The sequence below is a fragment of the Malus domestica genome, chromosome 15 (assembly GCF_042453785.1).
Source record: "Malus domestica chromosome 15, GDT2T_hap1".
Taxonomy (NCBI): domain Eukaryota; kingdom Viridiplantae; phylum Streptophyta; class Magnoliopsida; order Rosales; family Rosaceae; genus Malus; species Malus domestica.
Genome location: NC_091675.1, coordinates 10,077,801 through 10,101,514, shown reverse-complemented (window position 1 = coordinate 10,101,514; position 23,714 = coordinate 10,077,801). Strand labels below are relative to the sequence as shown.

The 23,714-nt window shown below is 41.3% G+C and overlaps 2 protein-coding genes across 6 annotated transcripts; one reads left to right on the top strand and one right to left on the bottom strand.

Annotated features, from left to right (window-relative positions):
- The first annotated feature begins 926 nt into the window (after positions 1-926).
- LOC103431350 (aldehyde dehydrogenase family 3 member I1, chloroplastic-like) lies at positions 927-9,704 on the top strand. Of its 5 annotated transcripts, none has more exons than XM_070813984.1 (14): positions 1,073-1,239; positions 1,326-1,466; positions 1,612-1,870; positions 2,044-2,174; positions 2,305-2,552; positions 2,741-2,809; positions 2,949-3,045; positions 3,198-3,404; positions 3,927-4,042; positions 4,136-4,240; positions 4,362-4,534; positions 4,664-4,754; positions 4,858-5,007; positions 5,358-5,728. In XM_070813984.1, the coding sequence occupies exons 5-14, from the start codon at positions 2,496-2,498 to the stop codon at positions 5,592-5,594; spliced, it is 1,302 nt and encodes a 433-aa protein (XP_070670085.1). In that variant the 5' UTR covers positions 1,073-1,239; positions 1,326-1,466; positions 1,612-1,870; positions 2,044-2,174; positions 2,305-2,495; the 3' UTR covers positions 5,595-5,728. The 5 variants fall into 5 exon arrangements, with proteins under 5 accessions (XP_070670083.1, XP_070670082.1, XP_070670085.1 ...); XM_070813985.1 differs by having other exon boundaries at positions 1,116-1,239; positions 2,044-2,206; XM_070813983.1 differs by having other exon boundaries at positions 2,044-2,552.
- LOC103424770 (aspartic proteinase Asp1) lies at positions 9,583-12,955 on the bottom strand. Its single transcript, XM_008362865.4, has 8 exons — positions 12,242-12,955; positions 11,987-12,104; positions 11,568-11,791; positions 10,977-11,201; positions 10,700-10,838; positions 10,229-10,429; positions 10,048-10,120; positions 9,583-9,897 (listed from the first exon to the last, which is right to left on the bottom strand). The coding sequence occupies exons 1-8, from the start codon at positions 12,436-12,438 to the stop codon at positions 9,782-9,784; spliced, it is 1,293 nt and encodes a 430-aa protein (XP_008361087.3). The 5' UTR covers positions 12,439-12,955; the 3' UTR covers positions 9,583-9,781.
- Positions 12,956-23,714: the final 10,759 nt, after the last annotated feature.

The following is a 23,714-nucleotide window of genomic DNA, read 5'->3' as shown; positions in this document are numbered from 1 at the left end:
TATTTTTTTCCTACGGCTAGAATAATTTTTTTTTTAAGTTTATGTGGTTTATCATTATTTTCATGTATTGATTTAGTAATTTTTCAAAATTTATCGGAATTTAAATATTTTTAGGTTAAAATTTTCATAAAATTAATTTAGGATAGTCTACATAATTTTTTTTAAAAAAAATAGCCTTAATTCATTTTTTGATAATATGGGGCTAAAATTTTAGGCTAAAATGGTTGGAGTAGAAAAGCTGTTTCTGGGTTAAAACCTAAATTTTCTAGACTAAATATGTTTAGGTTTTAGGTCAGGATTGGAGATGGTCTAAGGAAAGGCAGATTGTCTAACTCCTGTTTGGGTGCCCTTCTCATCCCCTCCTATTTGTGCGGTCATGGTTAAATCACGTCAACATTTTATATTTTTATTGTTTTTTGTTTTATTATCTCTATAAAAAAATTAATATAAAATATTAACGTGACTTAATAGTAACCGTACAAAATAAGAGAGGATAGGAAGGGAGGGCAGACAATTTGCCTCCCTCATGAGGTGTGGTGCGCACAATTGCAGTCGTCACCTCTATTAGGCATGTTTTACACGGAGACATCCCATCTCGCATTGAACAATGTCCGCTTTGGTACACATGATGTCTCCTGTTGGCCACACTTTCACGTGATGGTAAGGAAAATAATTAGAGGTCACATCCTTACCATGATGCCACCCCACCAATAATTTAAGAATTAGAGGTTTCAAATTATGAGTTTTATTCTACACAAAAAATTTAAATTTGAAGTAAGGGAATTGTTGTATATTAATTTATAAATTCTGATTTTTGTTTAAATTTCAAATTTATTTTTCTTTTTCAAACTGAGAGTTAGTAAAGACATTTTGGAGCCGGATTGCGCCTGTGGGTATAAATATCGCACCCCACCAATAATGTTGTTAAACCTTATCGCCTTGCCGTCTAATATGTGCGGCAGAGAAAGTATCTCTAGTTTTAATCTCGTAGCTTTGCTTCTGTTTCGGGACCCACCAAAACTGTTGCTTGCTGGTCCCTTTTAAGTTGTACAAGGTACCTACCTCCGGAGCTGTCCTCCTCCTATTTCTATATGCCAATGCAAATGCAACTGGATGATGCTTTCAACACTTCCATCTGCAGACTGCAGTAGTTAGCAGAAGTGCCTTCAATCTCTCTCTCTCTCTCTCTCTCTGATCAACCATGAAAGGTCTCTGCATTGATCTTTTTAAGAATTACAGGTACTCCCTGCCCTTCTTCTACTCTTTTATGTCGACATATATACTCTGTTTATTTAACTAATTATAGTGGGATGGTACCAAACCAGTTTGGGTTTGGCGGGTACTGCTGGGGTAGGGACTGGGACTCGGAGCAGCAGAGCTTTCACTCACCCGTTTCAGAGAAGAAGAAGCAACTATCAAAACCAGAAGCATTTCTCTTCCTCCAAACTTACATGCTCTTCCTACTCGTAAGTCAGACTTCTCCTTTTCCCTTTTTTCTTCCATAAAAATCAAGGGAACATGCATTCATTAGTTTCGTCGAAATTGTATGTTTGTATGTATGTATGTATGTATGTACGCGTAGTATCTGATTCTTGTTTGTTCTGTTTTTAGCACTAAACCTTGTTCTGCAACTCTGTCGGCTGTAACCGCGGAGGTTGAAGAAGCAAAGCAAACATTCAATCCGGAAAAAGCTGGTCTTCTAGTTAAGGAGCTGCGAAAGAGTTTCAATTCGGGAAGGACGAAAAGCTATGAGTGGAGAAGGTCACAGTTGGAGAATATTGCAAAGATGCTTGAAGAAAAAGAGAAGGAGATCACTGAAGCTCTTTACAAGGACCTTTCAAAGCCTGAAATCGAAGCATTTATATCCGAGGTCTCCCTCTTTACCTTCGGTTTATGCTGATTGCATAACTTCTGCTTACTTTTTTGGTCTTACAGAATAGTCTTAATTAGCATATTATCAGTGCTTGTTCATATTATACAATGGTGCATAAAGATAACTGCAATTGTCAACCTGCAAAACAAAAACTGAAATAGTATTTGCAGTGTGATACCCCAATTCAGTTGTATGCCAACTACACAAGCGAGCGCAATGTGTACTATAAGCATGTACATGGAGCTTCACTGGTGACAAGTGACAACCTTGTCATGAAATATGGTCACTATTCACTCGATAGGTAGCATTCATGGGCTTACTTGTTCTACGCAGGTTTTTCTTTCTTCTTCTATTTGACATGTTTTTCTTCACTACCTTTTGGTATCCATTTCCTTCTCCTAGTTGCACCGTCTGACGCTTGAGTCACATAGGTATCACAAAAAATTCTCTCCGTCCACTTGAGCCGCCTGTACCCCCAGTTCAGCTTGCCATTTTCTTGATATTGCGCTGCAAATTGAGCAAATTGAACAGTATGCTGGACTAAGGCTAACCATCATAGACATATGGTTCCTGGCGTAAATTACCTCTAACTGAGAGCAAAAGTACCAACCAGAGCAACCATATGTTTCATAAGGAGTGTTATCGATCAGAAAGCAGTCCTTCGGGGAAAATTGCAATGGTTAAAACTCTGACTCTGTTTGGTCAGAATTCGATCTGTTTGCAAAGTCCCTTGATATCTTTGTTTGTTATAGTGAATATTCTGTTGTATCCTCAAGTTTTAATGGTTTTGCTTTGTTAATATGGAACATGTTCTTGTGTATGTTCTCCGGCATTGTAAAAATAAATATTAACGTTTGATTACTACAGATTGTTCAGGCAAGATCGTCATGTAACGAGGCATTGAAAGAATTGAAGCATTGGATGGTTCCACAGAAGGTGATTAGAGTAAATACCCTTTTGGTCAGATACAAGGATGAAAATTCCCATCGTCCATTCTTGTTCCGGACCACCGTATCCTCCAATATGTATAATGCTAATAGTATATATAACGTGGAACTTTCGATGTTTGTTTCAGGTCAGCACTTCAATCACAACATATCCATCATCAGCAGAAATTGTGTCAGAACCTCTAGGAGTTGTGTTGGTCATCTCAACATGGAACTTCCCCTTCTGTACGTTTAATATATTGCTGCGCAGTTCACACTTAACTAGTTAGGCGATACATAAGTTACATACTTCTCACCTTGTCGAAGCTTTCCAACTAAACCATGCCATGACTGATATATTTGTTGGTAACACTAACACGTGCGGTTTCACATTCCAGTGTTATCTCTTGATCCAGTCATTGGAGCTATTTCAGCGGGCAATGCGGTTGTGCTAAAACCTTCAGAAATTGCTCCAGCTACATCTTCACTCCTTGCAAATTTAGTAGAGGAGTATTTAGATAACTCAGCTATAAAAGTTGTTGAGGGCGCTGTTCCAGAAACAACTGCATTGTTAGAGCAGAAGTGGGATAAGATACTCTATACAGGTTAATTTATATTCTCTCTAATTATGAACTTCCTCAGATTTCTATGAGAGCCTCTCTTGAATGCGTTTGTAGTACGTGTACAACACTACTCAAAGTCAAGACATTCCCCTGCTTATAATCAACGTTTCTGCGCTATGCATAATCTTCTTTTTTTCAAAAATTCATTTTCTGTGCAATTAGCCTTTGCATTGCTAACTGATGTATTCTCTATATTGAGGTAGAGGAGTTCATAATTCATACATGAATTTGTCCATAATTCATACTTAATTGTGTATCAGTGAAATCTACGATGCATCAGTTCTTTTTCTAATACAAATTTAAGTATTTAGTCTTAACGGTTTAATTCTAAGTTTCTTCAAGGAAATGTGTGGTTCAGATACACAAACATAAGTTTATCAAGAGAACGGTACTCCATTTGTATACATATTACGCATTTTTCTTACATAGTTGTTCTGCTTCGTGCGTTCTTTGACTCCTAGGGAGCTAGCAACATAATTGACCAAGTATTTGCACATCGTACAGGTAGTGCAAGAGTAGGGCGCATTGTGATGGCTGCTGCTGCAAAACACCTTACACCTGTAATTCTGGAACTCGGTGGAAAGTCCCCAGCTGTTGTCGACTCAGATGTTAACTTAGAAGTAATAGCTAGGTTCTCTTAAAGCGAGCGGACAATGTTTCTATTAAGTATTCTGTCGTGGCTGGTTTAACTGTTTCTGTTTTTAAATTTAAAGGTGGCTGTTAGGAGGATAATGGCAGGCAAATGGGCATTGAACAATGGACAAGCTTGCATCGGTGTTGATTACATTATCACTACGAAAGACTTTGCTCCGAAGTTGGTACGATGGGATGCTCTTGTTGAAAAACTTAGGAACAAATATGTTTGGCCTAGCAGATATACTTGAATATATATGTTTTTTTAATTCAGGATATTTTTCTGAAAGTATGTCTACTTGACAGATAGAAGCTCTAAAGTATGGACTCGAGCAGTTCTTTGGGAAAGATCCGATGAACTCAAAGGATATATCACGGATAGTGAGCTCTACCCAGTTTACACGGTTGGCGAAGCTGCTGGATGAGGATAAGGTCTCTAATAAGATTGTCCTCGGTGGCCAAATGGATGAGAAGCAATTGTAAGTACAACAATGACTTTTTGTGATTGTATATCTTTTAAGGAAAGCAACAACACTGCCTGAATAAATCCATATGTGTACAATGTTTCTAAAACGATTTACTCATATACATCATCCGATCCAATGCAGAAAAATAGCTCCAACTATCTTGTTGGATGTTCCAGAAGACGCTCAAATTATGCAGGAGGAGATATTTGGGCCATTAATGCCCATCGTCACTGTGAGTGATCAAATTACTTTCAATATCATCAAAAGCCTGGAATCTGGGGTAGTTCTCAAATCGTTGTAATGATTCTCGCATCTTATGATTATGTTCCGTATAGGTTGAGAAGATTGAAGACAGTTTCAGTGTGATAAATTCAAAGCCAAAGCCTCTTGCAGTATATGCCTTTACAAACAATGAGCAGCTGAAGAAGGGCTTCGTGGATAACGTATCATCTGGAGGAATGCTCATCAATGACACCGTCCTTCATGTGAGATTCCTTGTTCTCTTCAATTTCTATGCATATATATACATCTTCACATTCCTGCATCTTAACAAACCAAAATGACGACCTTATCATCAACATCCCGTAATGGAAATCAATGGTAGAATTTATCTCAACATGTATGTAACAAATTGAGGTCACACTTGGTGCGATGGCAAGTGCCTTCGCCCATGAGCAGTAGGTCTCGGGTTCGAGACTTGGGAGCAGCCTCTCCATAAATGGGGGTAAGGCTAGCCGACATTCACCCCTCTCAGACCCTACGTAAAGCGGGAGCCTTGTGCACTGGGTACGACGATGTATGTAACAAATTATTACTGCATTATATACGCGCGCAGGTTAGCATAAGCGGTTTACCATTTGGAGGAGTTGGGGAGAGTGGAATGGGTTCATACCACGGAAAATTCTCCTTTGATGGTTTTAGCCACAAGAAAGCAGTTCTTTATCGAGGTTTCGCTGGAGATTCCGATTTGAGGTATCCACCCTACACACCGGAAAAGCAAAGATTATTCAGGGCCGTGATTAATGGCGACATATTTACCATAATCTTGGCTCTGATTGGATGGTCTAAATGATGATCAAATTAGGCAGGTGTAGAGAGGATGAACTGTCCTCAGTAGAGAGCGCTAGTCCTTTTTTCTTTACTGTACTTTTCATGCAATGCATTGCAAAATATGCATCCTTAATTGCTCTTCAGTTTTCTCTTTCACATTTCAGTTTTCACTAATCAAAATCGAAATCCAAAGGGCCGAGACCAATTTGTAACCTGAAATATTTGTAAACTCAAATTTTACCAATTGCCCCGGCGGAAACAGCAGCTTGCTGCTGGTGTAAATCATAGAAAGCAAATCACAACTAAACTGAAATTAAAAGTGAACATGACACCAGAATTTTTGTGTAAAAAATCCTCCGATGTGAAGCTTTGGAGGATGACCGACTCGAGAGCACGCACACACTCTTGCATGAACTCTGACTATTTATTTTTTGTTTCTTTGGCCAAGAATTTTGCTTCTTAGACAGCTGCACATTAATATTCAGAACTTTTGACACAACGGTTTTATATCGAGACCCTCTTGAGTGTCCACACAATCTCCCGAGTTATAATCTTGATGTCCTAATCTTTATTCAACAACAATCCACGACATTTAAACTCATGAAGATCCGTATTTTAAAAGGCTTATTACATTAACATCTCACATATTGTTGAATAAACCCTACATACTTAATATACCTCACATTTGCTTTTTCAATTGAAAATTATCTTAATACACCTCACATATATACTCTCATAATTCCCTCACACCCCACATTCTCAACATGAACATCACATTTTCTACATACAGCCCATATTTTCTATACACGCCCACATTCTTCAAATCTTATAATACTCATTTGTTTCTTGAATCTCTCATTGTTCAAAGTTTTCATTAAGAAAACTTTGGAAGTTCTTAGCAGTAAGCCCTCGTTTATCAACCACGATCCCTGATGCTCCTCACTTGTGAGGGCCAGTTGCGCAAAGAACTGGGAACTATGTCTTCTATTGCTCCTTCCAGAATCTCTAAACTCCACTTGGTTGTTCTAGCGATTGTTTCTGTAAGTAGTCGTAGAACTCCAATAAACATCCAGCAAACCAAACTGAAACATTCCTTCGGGGATACCGACGTGAATAGAAATCCATAATTTAGACCACCCTTGCCACCTATGCACCTCTGTGAAGAAAATCTCTCCAAGAGAACCCCAGAAATACTGATTATATCAAACTGATGAATATTATTTGCTAAGAATCATACACCTCAAGATCAAAATTATTAAAATTTTATATTAGTAGCACTAGTGACTATTAGGCTTGAATTAATAACAGGCTTAAATAGATATTGGGGTAGTATGGTTTCCTGGGGAATCACAAGCAGGTATTTGGGAAGAAAAATAGGCCTCCTATAAAAAATTTTTTTTTCTTGATTTACAGTTTGAAGCCCAGCAACCAAAGGGGACGTTGGGGGTGTGCAAAAAGGGACCAAGATTGTCTCCCCTCCCACTTTATTTCCCCTTCCATCCCCTCCTACTTTTCTAGCCATTGATTTAATGTTTTGTTATTTTAATGCTCCAGATTTTGCGATCTCACCAACAACTCCAAAGCATCTTTAAAGCCCAATTTTGCGTACTTTTTCTGCTGCCTTTCCCGCCCCCTCCTATCCATTTCCTGAATTCTTTTTGCTGCATGAGTCTGATATTTTTCGCTAAGATGGTAGCATATGTGCACACTCTGGTTTCTGAAGAGCATGATTGTGTTGTTCCTCAAATTCATGCACAAAAACCTTCCATTAGATCTATTCAACTTAATAACCATTTTAGCATGACAACCAGTCCGTGTCTCTGCCCTTGGCTTCTTTATCTTGTAATCCCGCTTATCTTGGAGCCGAAAACCCTCCTTACTACAAGCAAAAATTCTTGAAGTGACGCTCTTTTCTAATACTAAATCCCACTTTTCATCCGTAGGCATTATATATATTATAGGTTGCTTCTTGTGAATCAAACTCCATACCACACCTCGGTGTACAATCGAATTCGTTCGAGTCATCATTGTTGATATTATTTGCTTCTTTAGAATCAATCATTTTCAATCGTATTTGCAATATAGAAAAAGCTATGGAGGAGAAAAAAAAACAACATTTCAAAATTTGTTTCATTACAGAGGTTGCGGGCTTTAATCAACTAGTATACTTCAAAATTGTTCTCTTACTTTAGAAGAACAAATAATGGGACACATTAAATCAGAAAAAGAGGACCCCAACATGTTATCAAAAAGAAAATACAAAGCCAATAGCAAAAAGGAGCAAAAACAAGCAAAGAAAATTACATAAACAGACATGGGAAGACCCAATGAAGATGCAGCAGTGTGAAATGGCATAAGGATAGAGTTGCAAAAGGTAAGAAGATCAAACTTATATTGAAGCCGAGGGAGGTGAAGTCATCTTAAGTGGAAGAGGCGGGAGAAAAGGGACTTTAGAGGCGGGAATGGCAGCAAAAAGAAGTTAGGAAATGGATAGGAGGGGGCGGGAAAGGCAGCATAAAAAGTATGCAAAATTGGGCTTTAAAGCTGCTTTGGAGTTGTTGGTGAGTTGGCAAAATCTGGAGCATTAAAATAATTAAACATTAAATCAATGGCTAGAAAAGTAGGAGATGATGGAAGAGGATGGAAAGTGGGAGGGGAGGGAATCTTGGTCCATGCAAAAAGTGCAATGGCACGTGATCCTAAATTTTTTTTAGGGGCCCAAAATTTTTGAGCCTTCCATATAGTACATACGAGTATAAACAAGAAAATTTTAAACTGAAAAGAAAAATCATGATCATTACAATTGATTAAGTGGAGCTTGTATTCAAGATATTAATTTTCTACTTTTTTCTAGGAATAAAAAACTTGTGTATTACTTTCTTCCACTTTTCTATTAAGCAATAATTAAGCAATAAAAAACTAACTTGTGTATTACTTTCTTCCACAAATACAAACATATTTCCATATCCCTCTTTCAGCTATGCTCCATTTTTTCATAGATGAACTCTAAATCATGATTTTATGTTGGAGATTATTCAATTAGTAAGAGAGATGCTGATTTCAGTTAAGTTTGAATATTGATTTATTGCTGAGCTTTGTATGGATATATTGTCCAATGAATTTTTTTTTTAAATAAAGAGGGTCTTTTTATTAAATTCACACATGGCCACCAAAATATCAGAGACGACGAAAGATAATTATGATCTTTTATAAAGATAACCCAGACAAAGAGAAAGGGGTTGGGTAAGGAGGAATGGGTAGATACGAAAGTGCAGTAAAGGTTTTTAAAGTTAGTTTCATTCGTTAGAGTTTTGTTTAATAGTGGAGTGTGAGAGAAGTTTTGCCAAGCTTGTTTCTTTAAATATGTACTTATAGATGCACAACGGGTTTGCCAAGCTCGAACATAAAACGAGCATGATCAATTAAAAGTACTCTCTCTAATTTGGTACTATTTTTTTTTTTCAAATGAAAAACGTAGACAATGATACTATCTGTTATAGATGCGCAATGAGTTGGCTCAACTAGAACATTTGAGTTTCTTTCAAATGAAAACGCAACCCCTAAACACAAACACCCCCAAACCCATGGATTTTAATTTCTCTCCCTCCTCCCTCCTCCCTTCCTCCTCTCCTCCTTCCTTAATAGTGAAGACTTTCCTCCTCTCCTCGCCTTCCGTTTACAAAATACAGTCACAAACTCTTGCAAATAAGGTATTCTTACACACTATCTTCTTTGGTTAGCAGTTTAGGCCTGGTATCCGGCGAAGATGTTCAAAATCTATTCAGTTTAGTCTAAATAATCAAATAGGAAGGGATGTAAAAATCAGTTGAGTGTCATTCTGAATACAGCTTTCTTTCTTTTTCAGTAGCGGATGATATAGTCCGAATTATTAATTTGATTTTCCGTTGTGATTAACAATTTCTACAGGCAATGGTTTCAAGATTACCAGATAAGGGGGAGAAAATACAAAAGCAAATCGGTGTACTTGGAACAGGGGAAGTGGAAGGAAATGAAAGAAATGTTATCGACTTAGATGACATAAATGAGGAAATGGGAGAAATATACAGAATGTGTATATACATATAAATTATTCACCCTAAACCCTATATATGTGTTACATTTCTTTGTGCAAGAGAATGCTCTGGTGCCTGAGAAACGGGCAACATCCTCGTATGCTCAACATTTGTTGAGCTGGTGCCTGAGAAAGCATCACCAAAAGCTGAAGCTACTTCTAGGCTTGGGTAGATGATCACACTTTCCAGGAGCCCATCCAATCATCTGCTTCTCATTGTCATAAATCACCATCTTATCTTGCATTGAAATGTCTGTGAAAATAAATAAATAACCCAAAACAGAAAGAAAACGATCAATATTGTGTTGGGAGTGTGAATCCCACGTAAAAATTGAAGGGGCGTTGTGTTTGCCGTTAAAATTAGAGGTCATGCTTCATAACACATACAAATGGAAACTCTTACCTCCAATGATGTTATAACTTTGCAGTCCAACTTCAGTACCATTTAGAATTCCCAAGCAAACATTTCCCATGGACTGCCGGAACATATATATCATTAGTTTCCAAACACAAATTTCTTCTCCTTGTAATGGAAATCAAAATGAAGAAAGATAGGGAGATCATGGAAGGCGAATTTCACTCACCGATAGTATAAGGTATGCTTCAGGGGGCAATTCATACTGAGCTGTGTCTTTTCTACCACTGTTGAACCTTAGTGCTAAGGGCTTGAAGTATTTCTTAACATCTCGTATGCTTTTAAATGGCTTGCGACCTTTCCAACAGAGCGGGAGAGTTCTGTCATCTGGAGCTTCTTTTAAAGGCTTTCCAGTTAGTTCTCTTTTCAACTGCAATAAGACAAGCGCAAAAATGAATCCACTACTCTTCTAAAGTAACCGAAAAAAAGCAGAAGACACTACCATTCGGAAAAATTCTAACTGGAAAAGGATAAAAAACTTCATGAGAGAGACAGACCAATGTTAAGTTCATTATCTTTGAAGGAATTCAGTAATTTAAGGAAATGGAAAGGGATTAACATGTCAAATTATGGTCGGAAAAATCTTTGCCAATCCGGGTAATCCAAATGCCAGCTACTTTTGGATAAAGCTTTAACTTACCCATGAAGTCAAAAATTGATAAACCTGAGAACTGAGATAAGTGTAGGAACTCCCACTGTCAAAAACCATGCGTAGGTTTCCAATCCCGGTAGATTTCCCGTCAACCATGAGTTCCGCAGGGCCAGGCGAGTAGTGTTTTCTGAGATAAACCACAAGGAGAATAAACGGGGAAGGGAAATACAGTTATTATTGAACCACCAAGGATATATCAAACGAAACAAAAAGATGAAACAAAAAAGACTGAGATGAAAAACAGAGTTCAAGAAGGGTTCATTACGAGTAATCAAGTGACATTGGTGTCCAAACTATGCGTGAATAATCATAAATGTCATCCCCGAAAACAAAATACCCCCCACCTCGGCCACTTAAACAGTGACCAATGACATTTCGCACCAAACCCTGACTGCTAAGTTGTGATATGATGCTGGTTTTTCCCTTGCCAAGGCCGAGGACTCCATCAATGGGATGATAAGATGATCCAGGAAGTTGATCATATCCACACCTGTAGACAAGGAACACTACACGATTCAATGGCCAAGATCGAGCACATAAGCGACTATAGATTTGTGGCGACTCAGTCTAATCTAATGCTTGTTTCTACTTTACACCAAATTCTGAAACTTTAGGTTATGTTTTCATCAAGTGCCCAGTGGGACACAAGGCATGCATTTCATGTACACTTGATTTCAAATCATCATAGCCACCGTCACTGCACTGTTTAATCTGCTTAAACAAATTAATTAAACTTCTCACCGTTAACTGTTTTCTTTATTAACCTTTTAAAAGCCTTCTACTGGCAGTTGCAAGGTTCTGTTAGTTTAAGTTTGTAGTTTCCTTAAACAAAAAGGAACAATGAAAAGTTACCAACCCGAGGGCCAGTTTAGGTCGTAGCTGGAGTCCACTTGTAAAGTTGAAGGAAAAGGAATCCCTCAAAAGCACACCAATGGATGAACCACCATCAGCATACTCAACTTCGTAGTCACATTGCTCCGGAACATCGCATTTGTGAGAACCGGGCGAGTGCAGGGCTTCACAGAGGGGGTCCTTACAGGCCACTAGGTCATTGTTTGGACGGTAATATGGATGAGGAGCCTGCAAACAGAGAGGAAGATGAATATTTCTTAGGACCCTTCTCCGATGACGATCAGTTTATAGTGATAACACGGTTTAACATTCATAGACAGAACAAGTAACAAACTTTGCATGCTAAACAGGAAAAGTTTGTAAATTTTATTTTGAAACACTAATTAACATTTGATAATTAACTTAATTATGAGATAATTATACCTGAGTGCATCTGACACAAGGAGCATCACATTGGAGCCATGTGAGATCACTACCAGTGTCTGGATCCAGAAAGTAGGGCTTTGGAGGCTGTCCAATGTTTAGGGTCACATTATAGGACCTGCAAAACCAAAACAAACCCATTTTTGGGACCTCGGCTGCGGGGCAAATGCTCTTAACCAAATGAGCTACGAGCATCGATAACTATTATTTTTGCAGGTAAATGAATGATATAACTAAAAGAGTTTAAGAGCGTACCCAGTTGGATAGACGTTGCCGTGAACTGGTAATACTATGGAGGAGGGTGCTGCGCGATTGAACCCCAAAGACGACGTCGCATCAGTTTTCCTAGAGCCCCGATAGTAATGGTCGCCGAAAGAAGCTGATGACGAAGTTACAGACCAACCCATCACCACCATCATCAACAGCAACCACGACCCAGACTTGCCCTCCATTTCCCAAATCCGCTTTTTACCCAATGATTGAATGGACAAATATCTAAACGAAATTAAAAAATTATAGTTTGTCGCCTAGTGCCCCAGGTGTTTGATAAAATGTGTGAAAGAAAACACGGTATTTATTCAAAGGATAACGTGACATTAAGGTGGATTCATGGCTTTGCTTGTTTGCTTTGATTTCTTCTTCTTCTCTTCCTCTTCGGGTTGGTTTATGCTTTTCTTCACTTGCTGCGCAGTTTTGCATTCCTTCGGGTTTGATTTAGGAACAAAATTAATCACAAGATACAGCCATATTCATACGCCAAAAACACAGTTTTAAGGCAATTTCTTACAAGCTTCCGAACTTCCAAACTTCCAATACAAGTTACAACGTACAACAAACAACGCAAGGATAGTATCGAATTTCCTTTGGCAATTCCGCAAGAGTGGTCTACCATTGCCTGCCGTGGTGAGCGATGATATTAAGAGCATGTCTAATGGTAAGGGTAAGGTTCATGGGCTAAAGACGAAATCCAGCTCTTCGAACCGATACAATTCATGAAATTTAGGCTTCCAATTTTTTTGTGGTTCTACTGCTGAGTGCGGTTAGAGTCACTTAGTACTACGGTCTACTAGTATTTTTTTTTCACTTGTAAGTGGGAGGTCTTAGATTCGATTCTCTCCAAATGCGAGATTGAACCACATTATTACTAACTCATTGTGAAACTAAGCTCACTCTCTCCCCCTTAGTTTAGATAATATCGTTTGTTAAAAAAATAATAAAAGAGGCTGGATGCTAAAAAGTGTTAGGTGGTTGATTTTCATTGACTACTTAGTTTTCTCCTAAACTGCCCACTTATGCAGTCTTGGGCAAGAACCGAGGCTCATTTGGCCACACAAGGGGCCCCTGGCTCCAACTAGCTTCGGTTGATGGAGTGTGTTAGAAAGCTTTTCTTCACAACTTGGGGCTAGATCTTCTTCGAGCCTAGGCTAAAAGTCATGCGTCATGCTCTAAGACTATCTTCAATCTAAGGGTGGGAATCTCAAAATTGAGCCCTTTATTTTCAACTATTCATCTATACTTAGTCAGTTTTTTCCTCCAACGGATAAGGGACGTATAATTCCCACCTCCAGCGGGTAAGGAACGTATAATTCTCACCTCCATCTTTATAATTTGTTAAACTTTTGTACTTTGTTGATTTTTTTTTCTAATAATTTTGAAATTATATTTGGTATAATCTAGCTTGTTTATTTTTACGAACATTTTGATGTAAAATATTCAAGTTCTCAATAAAATATTGTTGAGATATTTTTGAGTTGGATATCGTATGATGAATGTGATGGTGAACACAAGCAATTCCTTTGACATTACATGAATAACAAAAGGATTACACAAAGATACTTAAAAGCATGTTACACAAATTAAAAATTAAAAACGATAATCAATGACACTAATCACTTTTCGAGATCTAAGGACGATAGAATTCGGTGTCCGAATACGAGTACCGAGTTTTGTGGAATAAATGCATTGCACCTTCTTTAGATTGACAATACCTCCTCTTTTTTGGAGTATATTGGAGTAGATATTTCTCCATAATTTTTTTGGAATGTGTTTCTGTTGACCCTAGAAATTACAAAGCCTACGTGGCGCGCAGGCCAAGTATATTCTAAGCTAACTACGTCATTCGGTGATTGCGGGCGTGCCAACTCGTCGGCCGAGGCTCGGCCGAGGAGTAAATTTGATGATGCTGCGTTGGGTCGCGCTACTGACTTCTGTGTCTTGCGATTGCGGCCGAGAAAGGAACACGTCTCGGCCTCTTGGGTTTTCGAGCCTGAAGACAAGGCTGCTATTTCTTACAAAGTTCACGAACCGAATTCGGCTTGCAATGTGCCGAATGTAATAACTGTGACACCTCACCTCGCCGAGAAGGCTAATGAGGTGACCTCGACCAACAAGGATTCGAAAACCCTTCTCGACCGAGACTTGGATAGGTAATCGACCGTTCTCGCCGCAGTGCTGTTGATGCCAACGGAAGATACTGCGAGACCGACCGACCCTACGGTGACAGAGCTATCTATGCCGACTTAAGATATCACCGGTTGCTTCCACAGTGCTGTTGATGCCAACGGAAGATGTGTCAGCGAAAAAGGAAAAGAAAAAGATCTCAAGTTGTGAGAGTTTGCGCAGGGCAATTTTGTATTGATTTTGTGGGCCTTTCCTGATGCACAGCTTCCGCTATTTATAGCACTGGACCCTGAATCTGAGATAGAATCCTATTCGGACTAGGTTTTCCCTCTCCGGATCAATATCACCTCGACCAGTCCTATTTTCATTAGGATTGTGAACCTAGTCCTTATTCGAGCCCTATCCGCTTCTAGGTTGTTAATCCTGCCGAGACTCCCTATTGTATCAGGACTCGACTTGTCATTGCATTTTGACCTAACCGGCCTAGGTTTGGAAGCCCACAAGCTGAACGATCCATGGTCTTCTTGTCGCAAGGCCTTCCGGGCCGAGAATGATTCTACACTCGGCCCAAACTATTATTTTGGGCCCAAACATTGCCCCCTCGCTTCTGAGGTCCTCGGCCTGCAATCTTCGGCCGAGTTCCGGCCTTGAAGAAGCGAATCTACCATTCAGAATCCTCATACCCGAGTTCCAAGGCGCATTTATTGAGCACGATCGCACGATCTTGATCCTGCTAACCTACTCGCCACGTGGTGTCCTCTAACATGGCCAATCCCACATAATGACGTCTAAGGCGTGCGGCAGCCTGAACCGTCTTGCCATCATGACCATTATCTCAATCCGCGAGCCACTACCTCAGTCCGTGAGCCCATTTGTCATCGTGCGGTCGTCGAACCGTCTTTTCGTCATTAATTTAGCCGTCACACGCAATCGTTCGCCTCCAAAACCCTAAAACCTTCGGTCTTCTCAACCGCATTTCCCAAATGTTCATCATGATCAACAATTCCTTCGGTCGATTTTGCCCTTTGTTTTGAATTTCGAACGATTGCTCTTCCCCCCACAACCTCTATAAATACCGAAATTTCCTCATTTGTACTTCTACGCTCTCAAACTTTCCGAAATTCTCTGCCATTGATTTCTAGTGCCTCTCCTATTCCGAGTCTTCGTCTTTAAATCCCCAACCCAGAAAACCTTTTTACTCCGGGCTTCTTTCTCATAATGGCATCCTTCATCTCCAAGCTTTCCAGGGAATGTGACCAACATCAGAAGATCCTCGATCGGAGCTCGATCAAGACCATCCGGTTTGAAAACGACATGAACACCCAGTACCAAATCCTGGGTCCTCTCTTCAAGGCTACAATACCGCCGACTATCATCGGCCTTCTACAGGAGCACTGCCTAAAACCCTTGCTTCAAGGGTTTGAATGGTCGCGATGGGATGCGGCTAAACCCCAGGGCTCCTGGCCCTCGACGACCACATCCTGGGCAGCCTGGGTCGTTCGAATGGAACGACTCTTCGGCGAGCAATGGAAGGCCCTTGGCATCTACGACGCCATCCTCCTTTCGTCCATGGAAATCGTCCCCGACAAGGAACTTCTCCAAGCCGCTCTGTGCTTCTGGTGCTCGGCCACCAACACAATGGTCCTCCCTCTGGGTCCCATTGGTCCCACCATCCTGGATATTACTGCCATTCTGGGGACTTCGGCGACCGGGATCCCTGTCGACGCGACCCTCTCTGGGCATCCGTCGAATATCGACCTGAAAACGCTCTTCGACCGTCGGGCCTTCGAGACCTTGAGCCGTGACGGTCATATCCCGTCGAAGGAAGATATTCAGAAGCTCCACAAGAACTTCTGTAATTACAACACCCTCTATCTTCACTTCGCCGGCCGAGGAGAAGAGGACCTGCGAGAGGGAGAACATGAAGCCTTCCTCTTCTACTGGTACAACAAATACATTTGTTGTACCAAGTCAAACAAGTGTTTGGTCGAGAACATGCCGGTAGCCGAAGCCCTGGCTAGTGGTCACGTCTTGGCGCTGAGTTCCAACATTCTCGCCCAACTTTTCCGCTGCCTGGCCGAGGCGACCCTCCAAAAGGTCGACCCGCACCAGAATGGTCCTCTCTGGGTCTTCCAACTCTGGTTGCAGGTATACTTCGCCTCCCTTCGGCCGGCCATAGCCGAATTCTCACCAACAGAGGCGCTTGGGTCTCAACTGGCCTCTCGACCGACACCTCCCCATCAAGCCGAAGAGGTATTTCGGTACCTCTTCGCTCTCGACGACTTCTCCAACGACGAGTTCCTAATATGTCGTCGTCGAAACTATCATTCCTCCATCAGGCTGCCTATCTCCTCATGGAGCGCGGAGGAGGACGCCGATCTCCGTCAGACCTGGGGGTCGTTTGTGCTTGCCCGCGACCTCCCTCTCGGCTGCGATGGGAAACGGTCAGGATGGGAAGTATATCATCCGAACTTCCTCGCCCGACAACTCGGCTACCTTCAAGGCTGCCCTATCCCCCTTCTCTCCTCCCGAACGGTCCTAAGCCGTGGACGCGAACCTCGTTCCTCTGAGAAGGAATGTAGAACCGCCGTGAAGGAGTTCCAAGAGCGCTGCCAAAAATTCCGCCTTCGACCAGCCACCCCAGAAACCCAATGCACCGACACCTTTGGTGAGTGGTGGGAGAAATACACCCAGGAATTCTTTGGTGCGCCGGTCGAAGACGTGCTTAGCAGACTCTTCAGTGACCGGCCTAAGAAGGCCTCGGCCCCTCATCCTCAAGGTACCGGTTTCATTTTCTTCCTTTCCATCAACCTTGCATATTGAGTTGCCTTACTGAATTGTCTATCTTTTTAGGTAGTCGGCCTTTGAGAAAGACGGAGGCAGTTGCCGCTGCCACGACCGGGAAAAAATCGGTCGTGGCCCAAAAGGACAAACCCGCTGGTAGGGCCGTGCTGATCAAACGGCCTCGCCAAGAGGCCGAGCCGGCTGTCGAGCCTTCCCCGCCAGCCAAGCGGGTCAAACAAATGGCGAAGAAGGGTGCCCGGGAGATCCACGTTATCTCCAGTCACACGACGACTCCCAGTGCTTCTTCTTCCGCCGCTGGCCATTCTGGGGTCGAGAAACAACCGGCCTCGGCCGCAGAGACGACCCCAGCGCGGCCTGCCTCTGTGGCCGGCGCATCAGTTGTACCTCCCTCTGTCGAGAAGGCACCTGTCCCACAACAGGCGGTTTCTACGACCGAGGGAACCTCTCCCAAGAATCCAAAGCCCTCGGTCCTTGTGTTGGACGAGAGCGAGGGGAGCGACGAGGTCCCGCTGGCGCACCGTCCTCATACTCGTCGACAACCTCCTCCAATACCCGAGATGGCGGTTCAAACCGGCCCCTCCCCGGCTAATCGTGGCAAGCGCACGGTCGAGGAACCGATCCCGGTGCCCGAGATGGCGGTTCAAACCGGCCCCTCCCCGGCTAATCGTGGCAAGCGTCCGGTCGAGGAACCGATCCCGGTGGCCGAACCTCTCGTTCCTTCTCAGGACCAGGGCGTCCCTGCCTCCTCTGAAGCAGCTGCGCCAGTCGGCCCATCGGCAGCCGACCGGGGCAAACGGCTGCTCGAGGAACCCGAGGCTACGGCGGAATCGCCGGTCCATCCCCAAGACCAAAGCTTCCATATTCCTCCACAGGAGGTTACCTCGGCCTTTGTAAGTACCTTCACTCGTCTCCTCCTGATTACTTTTCCGCTTTAGACCTCTAAACAAAGAAAATACCAAATGTCAGGTGCCTGTACATTCTTTTCACCGTCAATTCTATGCGCCGACGGGCGTTATCTATATTTCCTGGCCGCCTCAGTGGCCATCAAACGTAGATAACCTCCATCGGCCGTGTGAAGTGAGAAGCAATCTGAGACACTGGGCTTGGCCATTGAGTTCTTTAGGTTCGAGCAACGATCCTGGGGACATGGCCGAGGTCTCCTCTCGGCAGGTTAAAACACGACACCTTCTTGCTATTCTTGTCATGACTTCCTTTAAACTTAACCTTATTTATTTGTGCAGGCTTCATGGGAGGTTGAATTCAAAGCCCTCCTCTCCAGCACGATTGCAGAGTCCGGCCCTTCGGCCGCTCCGACTGATGCTGCCGATCCAAGTGCCCTAACCCAGCTGCGAGAAGTCCTAGCGCTCTCATCATCGCAAGTTCTTGAGCGCAACGGTCTCGATTTGCTCGGCGTGTGTCTGAACGACCTTGGAGCCGATGGTCGCCTGAGCGGAGATGCCATTGTCCGGGCATCGTCTGCCTTGGAGCGCGTTCGGGAGACATTTAGTATCTTCCAGACTGCTCTGAAGGCCGAACAGGACCTGCAAGTAGGCCTGGCAAACGGGTCGTGTCTGTCGTGTTCGTGTCGTTTTCGTGTAACACCTGTTATCTTAACGGGTCGTGTCGTGTCACACCCGTTATCTTAACGGGTCCTTAACAAGTCGTGTCACTTTACCCAACGGGTAAAGTGACCCGACCCGTTATGACCCGTTATGACCCGTTAAGAAAAAATATATTTTTTTTTAAATTTGCACATACCACATATTGCCACATAAATATTACTTCAAAATATTAAAACATTTGTCATTTAAGTATTATAACTACACTCGAAAATAAGAGCCTAATAAAAAAATAATACATACACTACTAATCTATTACAAATATTAAATGTGCAAGGATATGCAAAATGAAAGAGTTATTGTTTTCAAGGTTGTAAGTCTTTCTCAAAAGATTAAATCTCGGCCGATCCAAATGGTCATCAATTTTTTAAATTTAATTTAATATATATAATTATATTATATAATTACTATAGTTTTTAGGGGTATAAAATTGTTAAATTAATATATATAATTATTATAGTTGATTCATACTTTTATGAAGTATATAACATAAGATTTTGTGATATCCACATCTACTAGTGTAAATATTTTAAATTGAAGATCGAATTCATTCTTTATATTCATATATGGTCAAGGACTATAGCTGTAAAAAATCATCAAAATCGGAGTTAAAATAACCGTTAAATCGTGAATTTTCGTTTATAACCGTCGAAAAGTTTTGTCCCGTTACTTGATCTTTGAATGTTTGTTTTTTGTGATTTTTTGCTTATGTGATCTCGAAGCATATACAAACAAGTTTAACGGTTGGGATCGTTGAAATTAGTTTTAGAGAATTCGTAACCCATCAAAACAATAGATTGACTAACACTTAGAGTTTATTTATACTTTTATTAAGTATAACATAAGATTTTGTGTTATCCACTTGTGTAAATATTTTAAATTGAAGATCGAATTCATTCTTTGTATTCATATAGGGTCAATGAGTGTAGCTGTAAAAAATCATCAAAATCGGAGTTAAAATAACCGTTAAATCATGATTTTTCGTTTATAACCGTCGAAACGTTTTGTCTCGTTACTTGATCTCTGAATGTTTGTTTTTTGTGATTTTTTGCTGATGTGATCTCGAAGCATATACAAACAAGTTTGACGGTTGGGATCGTTGAAATTAGTTTCGGAGAATTCGTATCCCATCAAAACAATAGATTGACTAACACTAAGAGTTTATTTATACTTTCATTAAGTATAACATAAGATTTTGTGGTATCCACTTGTGTAAATATTTTAAATTGAAGATCGAATTCATTCATTGTATTCATATAGGGTCAAGGACTGTAGCTATAAAAAAATCATCAAAATCGGAGTTAAAATAACCGTTAAATCATGATTTTTCGTTTATAACCGTCAAAAAGCTTTGTCCCGTTACTTAATCTCTAAATGTTTGTTTTTTGTGATTTTTTGCTGATGTGATCTCGAAGCATATACAAACAAGTTTGACGGTTGAGATCGTTGAAATTAGTTTCGGAGAATTTGTATCCCATCAAAACAATAGATTGACTAAAACTTAGAGTTTATTTATACTTTCATTAAGTATAACATAAGATTTTGTGGTATCCACTTGTGTAAATATTTTAAATTGAAGATCGAATTCATTCATTGTATTCATATAGGGTCAAGGAGTGTAGCTGTAAAAAATCATCAAAATCGGAGTTAAAATAACCGTTAAATCGTGATTTTTCGTTTATAACTTTCGAAAAGATTTGTCCCGTTACTTGATCTCTGAATGTTTGTTTTTTGTGATTTTTTGTTGATGTGATCTCGAAGCATATACAAACAAGTTTGACGGTTGGGATCGTTGAAATTTGTTTCGAAGAATTCGTATCCCATCAAGTTCAATGATGTATGTATATATATTAAGTAGATTTAAATCTATTTATTTTGTATGTATAATTGACCTGTATACAGAGTAGTACATCACGTGTCATTATAAAAATAGTGGGATATATCATATGTGCGATAAAAAGTTAATAACTTAAAAAAAAATATTCTCACCACTGCACTTCTATTAATTTTCATTTTTCCCTCTCTTTTTTGTTTCCTTTTCAACTTTTCATATAATTTTCACTTTTCCCTCCACCCTATCCATCCATCTTTCCCTAATTCCCTCTCTTTTTTGTTTCCTTTTCAACTTTTCTTATCATTTTCATTTTCCCTTCCTTTTTCTTCAAAATGGGCGGCACTGCAGCAGGGAATGGAATGGATCAATTATGGAATCAAAATTCAAATCAATGGATGCATACATATTAATTAATAATTATTATACTTTTTATAATTCAAAATTTAATCTATATATATATATAATTATTATAGATAGTTAATATTTTGGGGTATAATTATTATAGTATATATAATTATTATAATTATTATAGTTAATTTAATATATATATATATATATATATATAGATATTTATTATAGTTTTTAGGGGTATAAAATTGTTAAATTAATATATATAATTATTACAATATTTTTTTAGGGTTATAAAATTATAAAATTAATATTCTGCTTATCGTGTATCGTGTTACCCACGTGTATACCCGAATCAACCCGTTATCTTAACAGGTGCTTATCGGGTTACCCGATAACGACCCGATTCGTTATCGTGTCGACTCGAACACCTGTTAATTTCATGTCGTGTCGGGTCGGGTTATCGGGTCGTGTCAGGAATTGCCAGGCCTACCTGCAAGCCGCCATGGCCGTTCAAGACACCCTCCGTCCGAAGATTGACGATCTACGGGCAAAAGGAGAAACGTTAGCCGAGCTCGACCGTCAGATGGCCGAACTAGCAAAACGCCGGTCGGCCATTGCTTCTGAGCTTGCGAGGGACTTCGAGTCAGGCGGGAAGGATCGCCTAACTGAGTATGCGGCGGCCAACAAACGAGTCGAGCGGCTGAAGCTGGATAAAAAGAATCGGCAAGCCGAAGTCATCATGGCCGACGTGCGGTGGTTGGAGTTGAAGGCTCTGCTCAGCACTCTTCTTCCCTCTTCTCCTTAGATGTATTTGAATATAAACCAACCGTCCAACTCACTTGTAAATACTTATCAATTTTAATGGATTGATTTTTTACTCACGCATTTCCCAAGTAACTGGATAGTATTTCTTCAAAAACTTCCCATTAATCGGTAATTTGTGAATCACACCAGTCCGATCTTTAAGATGATACGCCCCTTTGCCGTATACTTTATGCACAATGAACGGCCCCCTTCCCAATTCGGCGACCACTTGCCGAACCTAGGATCTTTTAGTCCTACGGGCAACACCGTTTGCCACACCAATTCACCCTCGCCGAACGTTTTGTCGCACCTTTTGATTATAGGCTCGCTCGGCAATTTGTTTTTGCGCCACTAGTAAGTTATAAGCGTCAAGTCGCGCTTCTTCCAAATCTTCTAGTTCCTGTCTCATGGACTGATTATATTCGGCGCTAAACAAACTACTTTGTTCAATTAATCGCAACGAATTTATGCTCAACTCGACTGGTAGCACTGCATCGTGTCCGTAGGTTAATGCGTATGGGGTTGTTGCAGTCGCCGATCGGGGCGACGTTCGGTATGCCCATAATGCCTCGTTCAACTTCAAATGCCACATGCCAGGCCTCTCTTTTATTATTTTTTCGAGGATGCCGATCAACACTTTATTACTTGCTTCGGCCTGCCCATTCGCCTGTGGATAATACGGTGTGGACTGCTCCAGCCGAATGTTCAAATTTGCCGTGTATTCTTTAAACCTTTCGGCTGTGAAGATTGTTCCATTGTCGGTTATGATTGTTTCCGGTACACCGAACCGAGTCACAATGTGTTCCTCCACGAAGTCGCAAACTTCTTTAGATGTTAACTCGGCATATGATTTTGCTTCGACCCACTTAGTAAAGTAATCAGTTGCGACTATTATCCATGCATGCTTAGCAGCTCCAGAAGTCGGCGTGATTTTGCCGATTACGTCCATGGCCCATCCTCTAAACGGCCACGGCTTAATGACCGAATGTAGTGATTCGGCCGGGACCCTTTGTATAGGCCCATGGATTTGGCACTGCACGCATCCTCGTGCAAACTCGATACAATCTTTCAGTATTCTCGGCCAAAAATAGCCGTGTCGTCGGAGTAGCCATCGCATTTTCCGTCCAGACTGGTGAGCTCCGCATACCCCTTCATGAACCTCTGCGATCGCCCGAGCACTCTCTTGGGGGCCGAGGCATAGCAGTAACAAACCATCTTCGCCCTTTCGGTACAACTCGTTCTGGTACGTGACATAGTTCATGGCGTGAACCCGTGTCCTGCGACTATGTGTCCCGTTAGGATTATCAAGGTACTGCATAATGGGTTTCCTCCAATCATCTGGTATAGCCTCGGCCGCGCAAATTTCTATAGAGTCCTGCCGATCTAACAACGAAGGCAAGGACATGACCCTGGTGCGGATCACATTGTCTCGTCGGAGGATTTGCTGATTAACCAAGGCCGGGTATAGCTGTCGTAATATTGGTATCTCCCGGCCTAGCTTGCCCCCCATAAGTTGAGCACCGGAGGCGATTTGAGCCAACTCGTCTGCGTCGGTATTATGAACCCGAGAAATATGCTCGAATGTAATACCGTCAAAAGACTCGGCCAAATAGCTGGCGACCATGTGGTAGGGCGCCAGAGTACAACTCATGCAGCGAAAAGACCCATTAATTTGGTTAATCACGAGTTCAGAATCACCGAGGACGAGGGCACGAGTGGCTCGAAGGTCAAGAAGGAGGCCAAGACCAATGACAAGAGCCTCGTATTCGGCCTGATTATTGGTGCACTCGAAATCCAATTTGAGCGAAAAATACCAGCGATCGTTGTGAGGAGATTGAAGGACGATGCCCGCGCCGGCCGAAGACGAAGTACTGGAACCATCAAAATACATCGTCCAATAGTTGTCGCGGGTCAC

Coding starts and splice junctions, on each gene's coding strand:
- LOC103424770 (XM_008362865.4), bottom strand. CDS start 12,438: ATGGAGGGCAAGTCTGGGTCGTGGTTGCTGTTGATGATGGTGGTGATG. Junction 12,105..12,241: donor GGCAACGTCTATCCAACTGG/GTACGCTCTTAA, acceptor TTGGTTTTGCAG/GTCCTATAATGTGACCCTAA. Junction 10,839..10,976: donor CCAATGTCACTTGATTACTC/GTAATGAACCCT, acceptor GGTTTATCTCAG/AAAACACTACTCGCCTGGCC.
- LOC103431350 (XM_070813981.1), top strand. CDS start 1,202: ATGAAAGGTCTCTGCATTGATCTTTTTAAGAATTACAG. Junction 1,240..1,325: donor GATCTTTTTAAGAATTACAG/GTACTCCCTGCC, acceptor GTACCAAACCAG/TTTGGGTTTGGCGGGTACTG. Junction 4,755..4,857: donor CATTAATGCCCATCGTCACT/GTGAGTGATCAA, acceptor TGTTCCGTATAG/GTTGAGAAGATTGAAGACAG.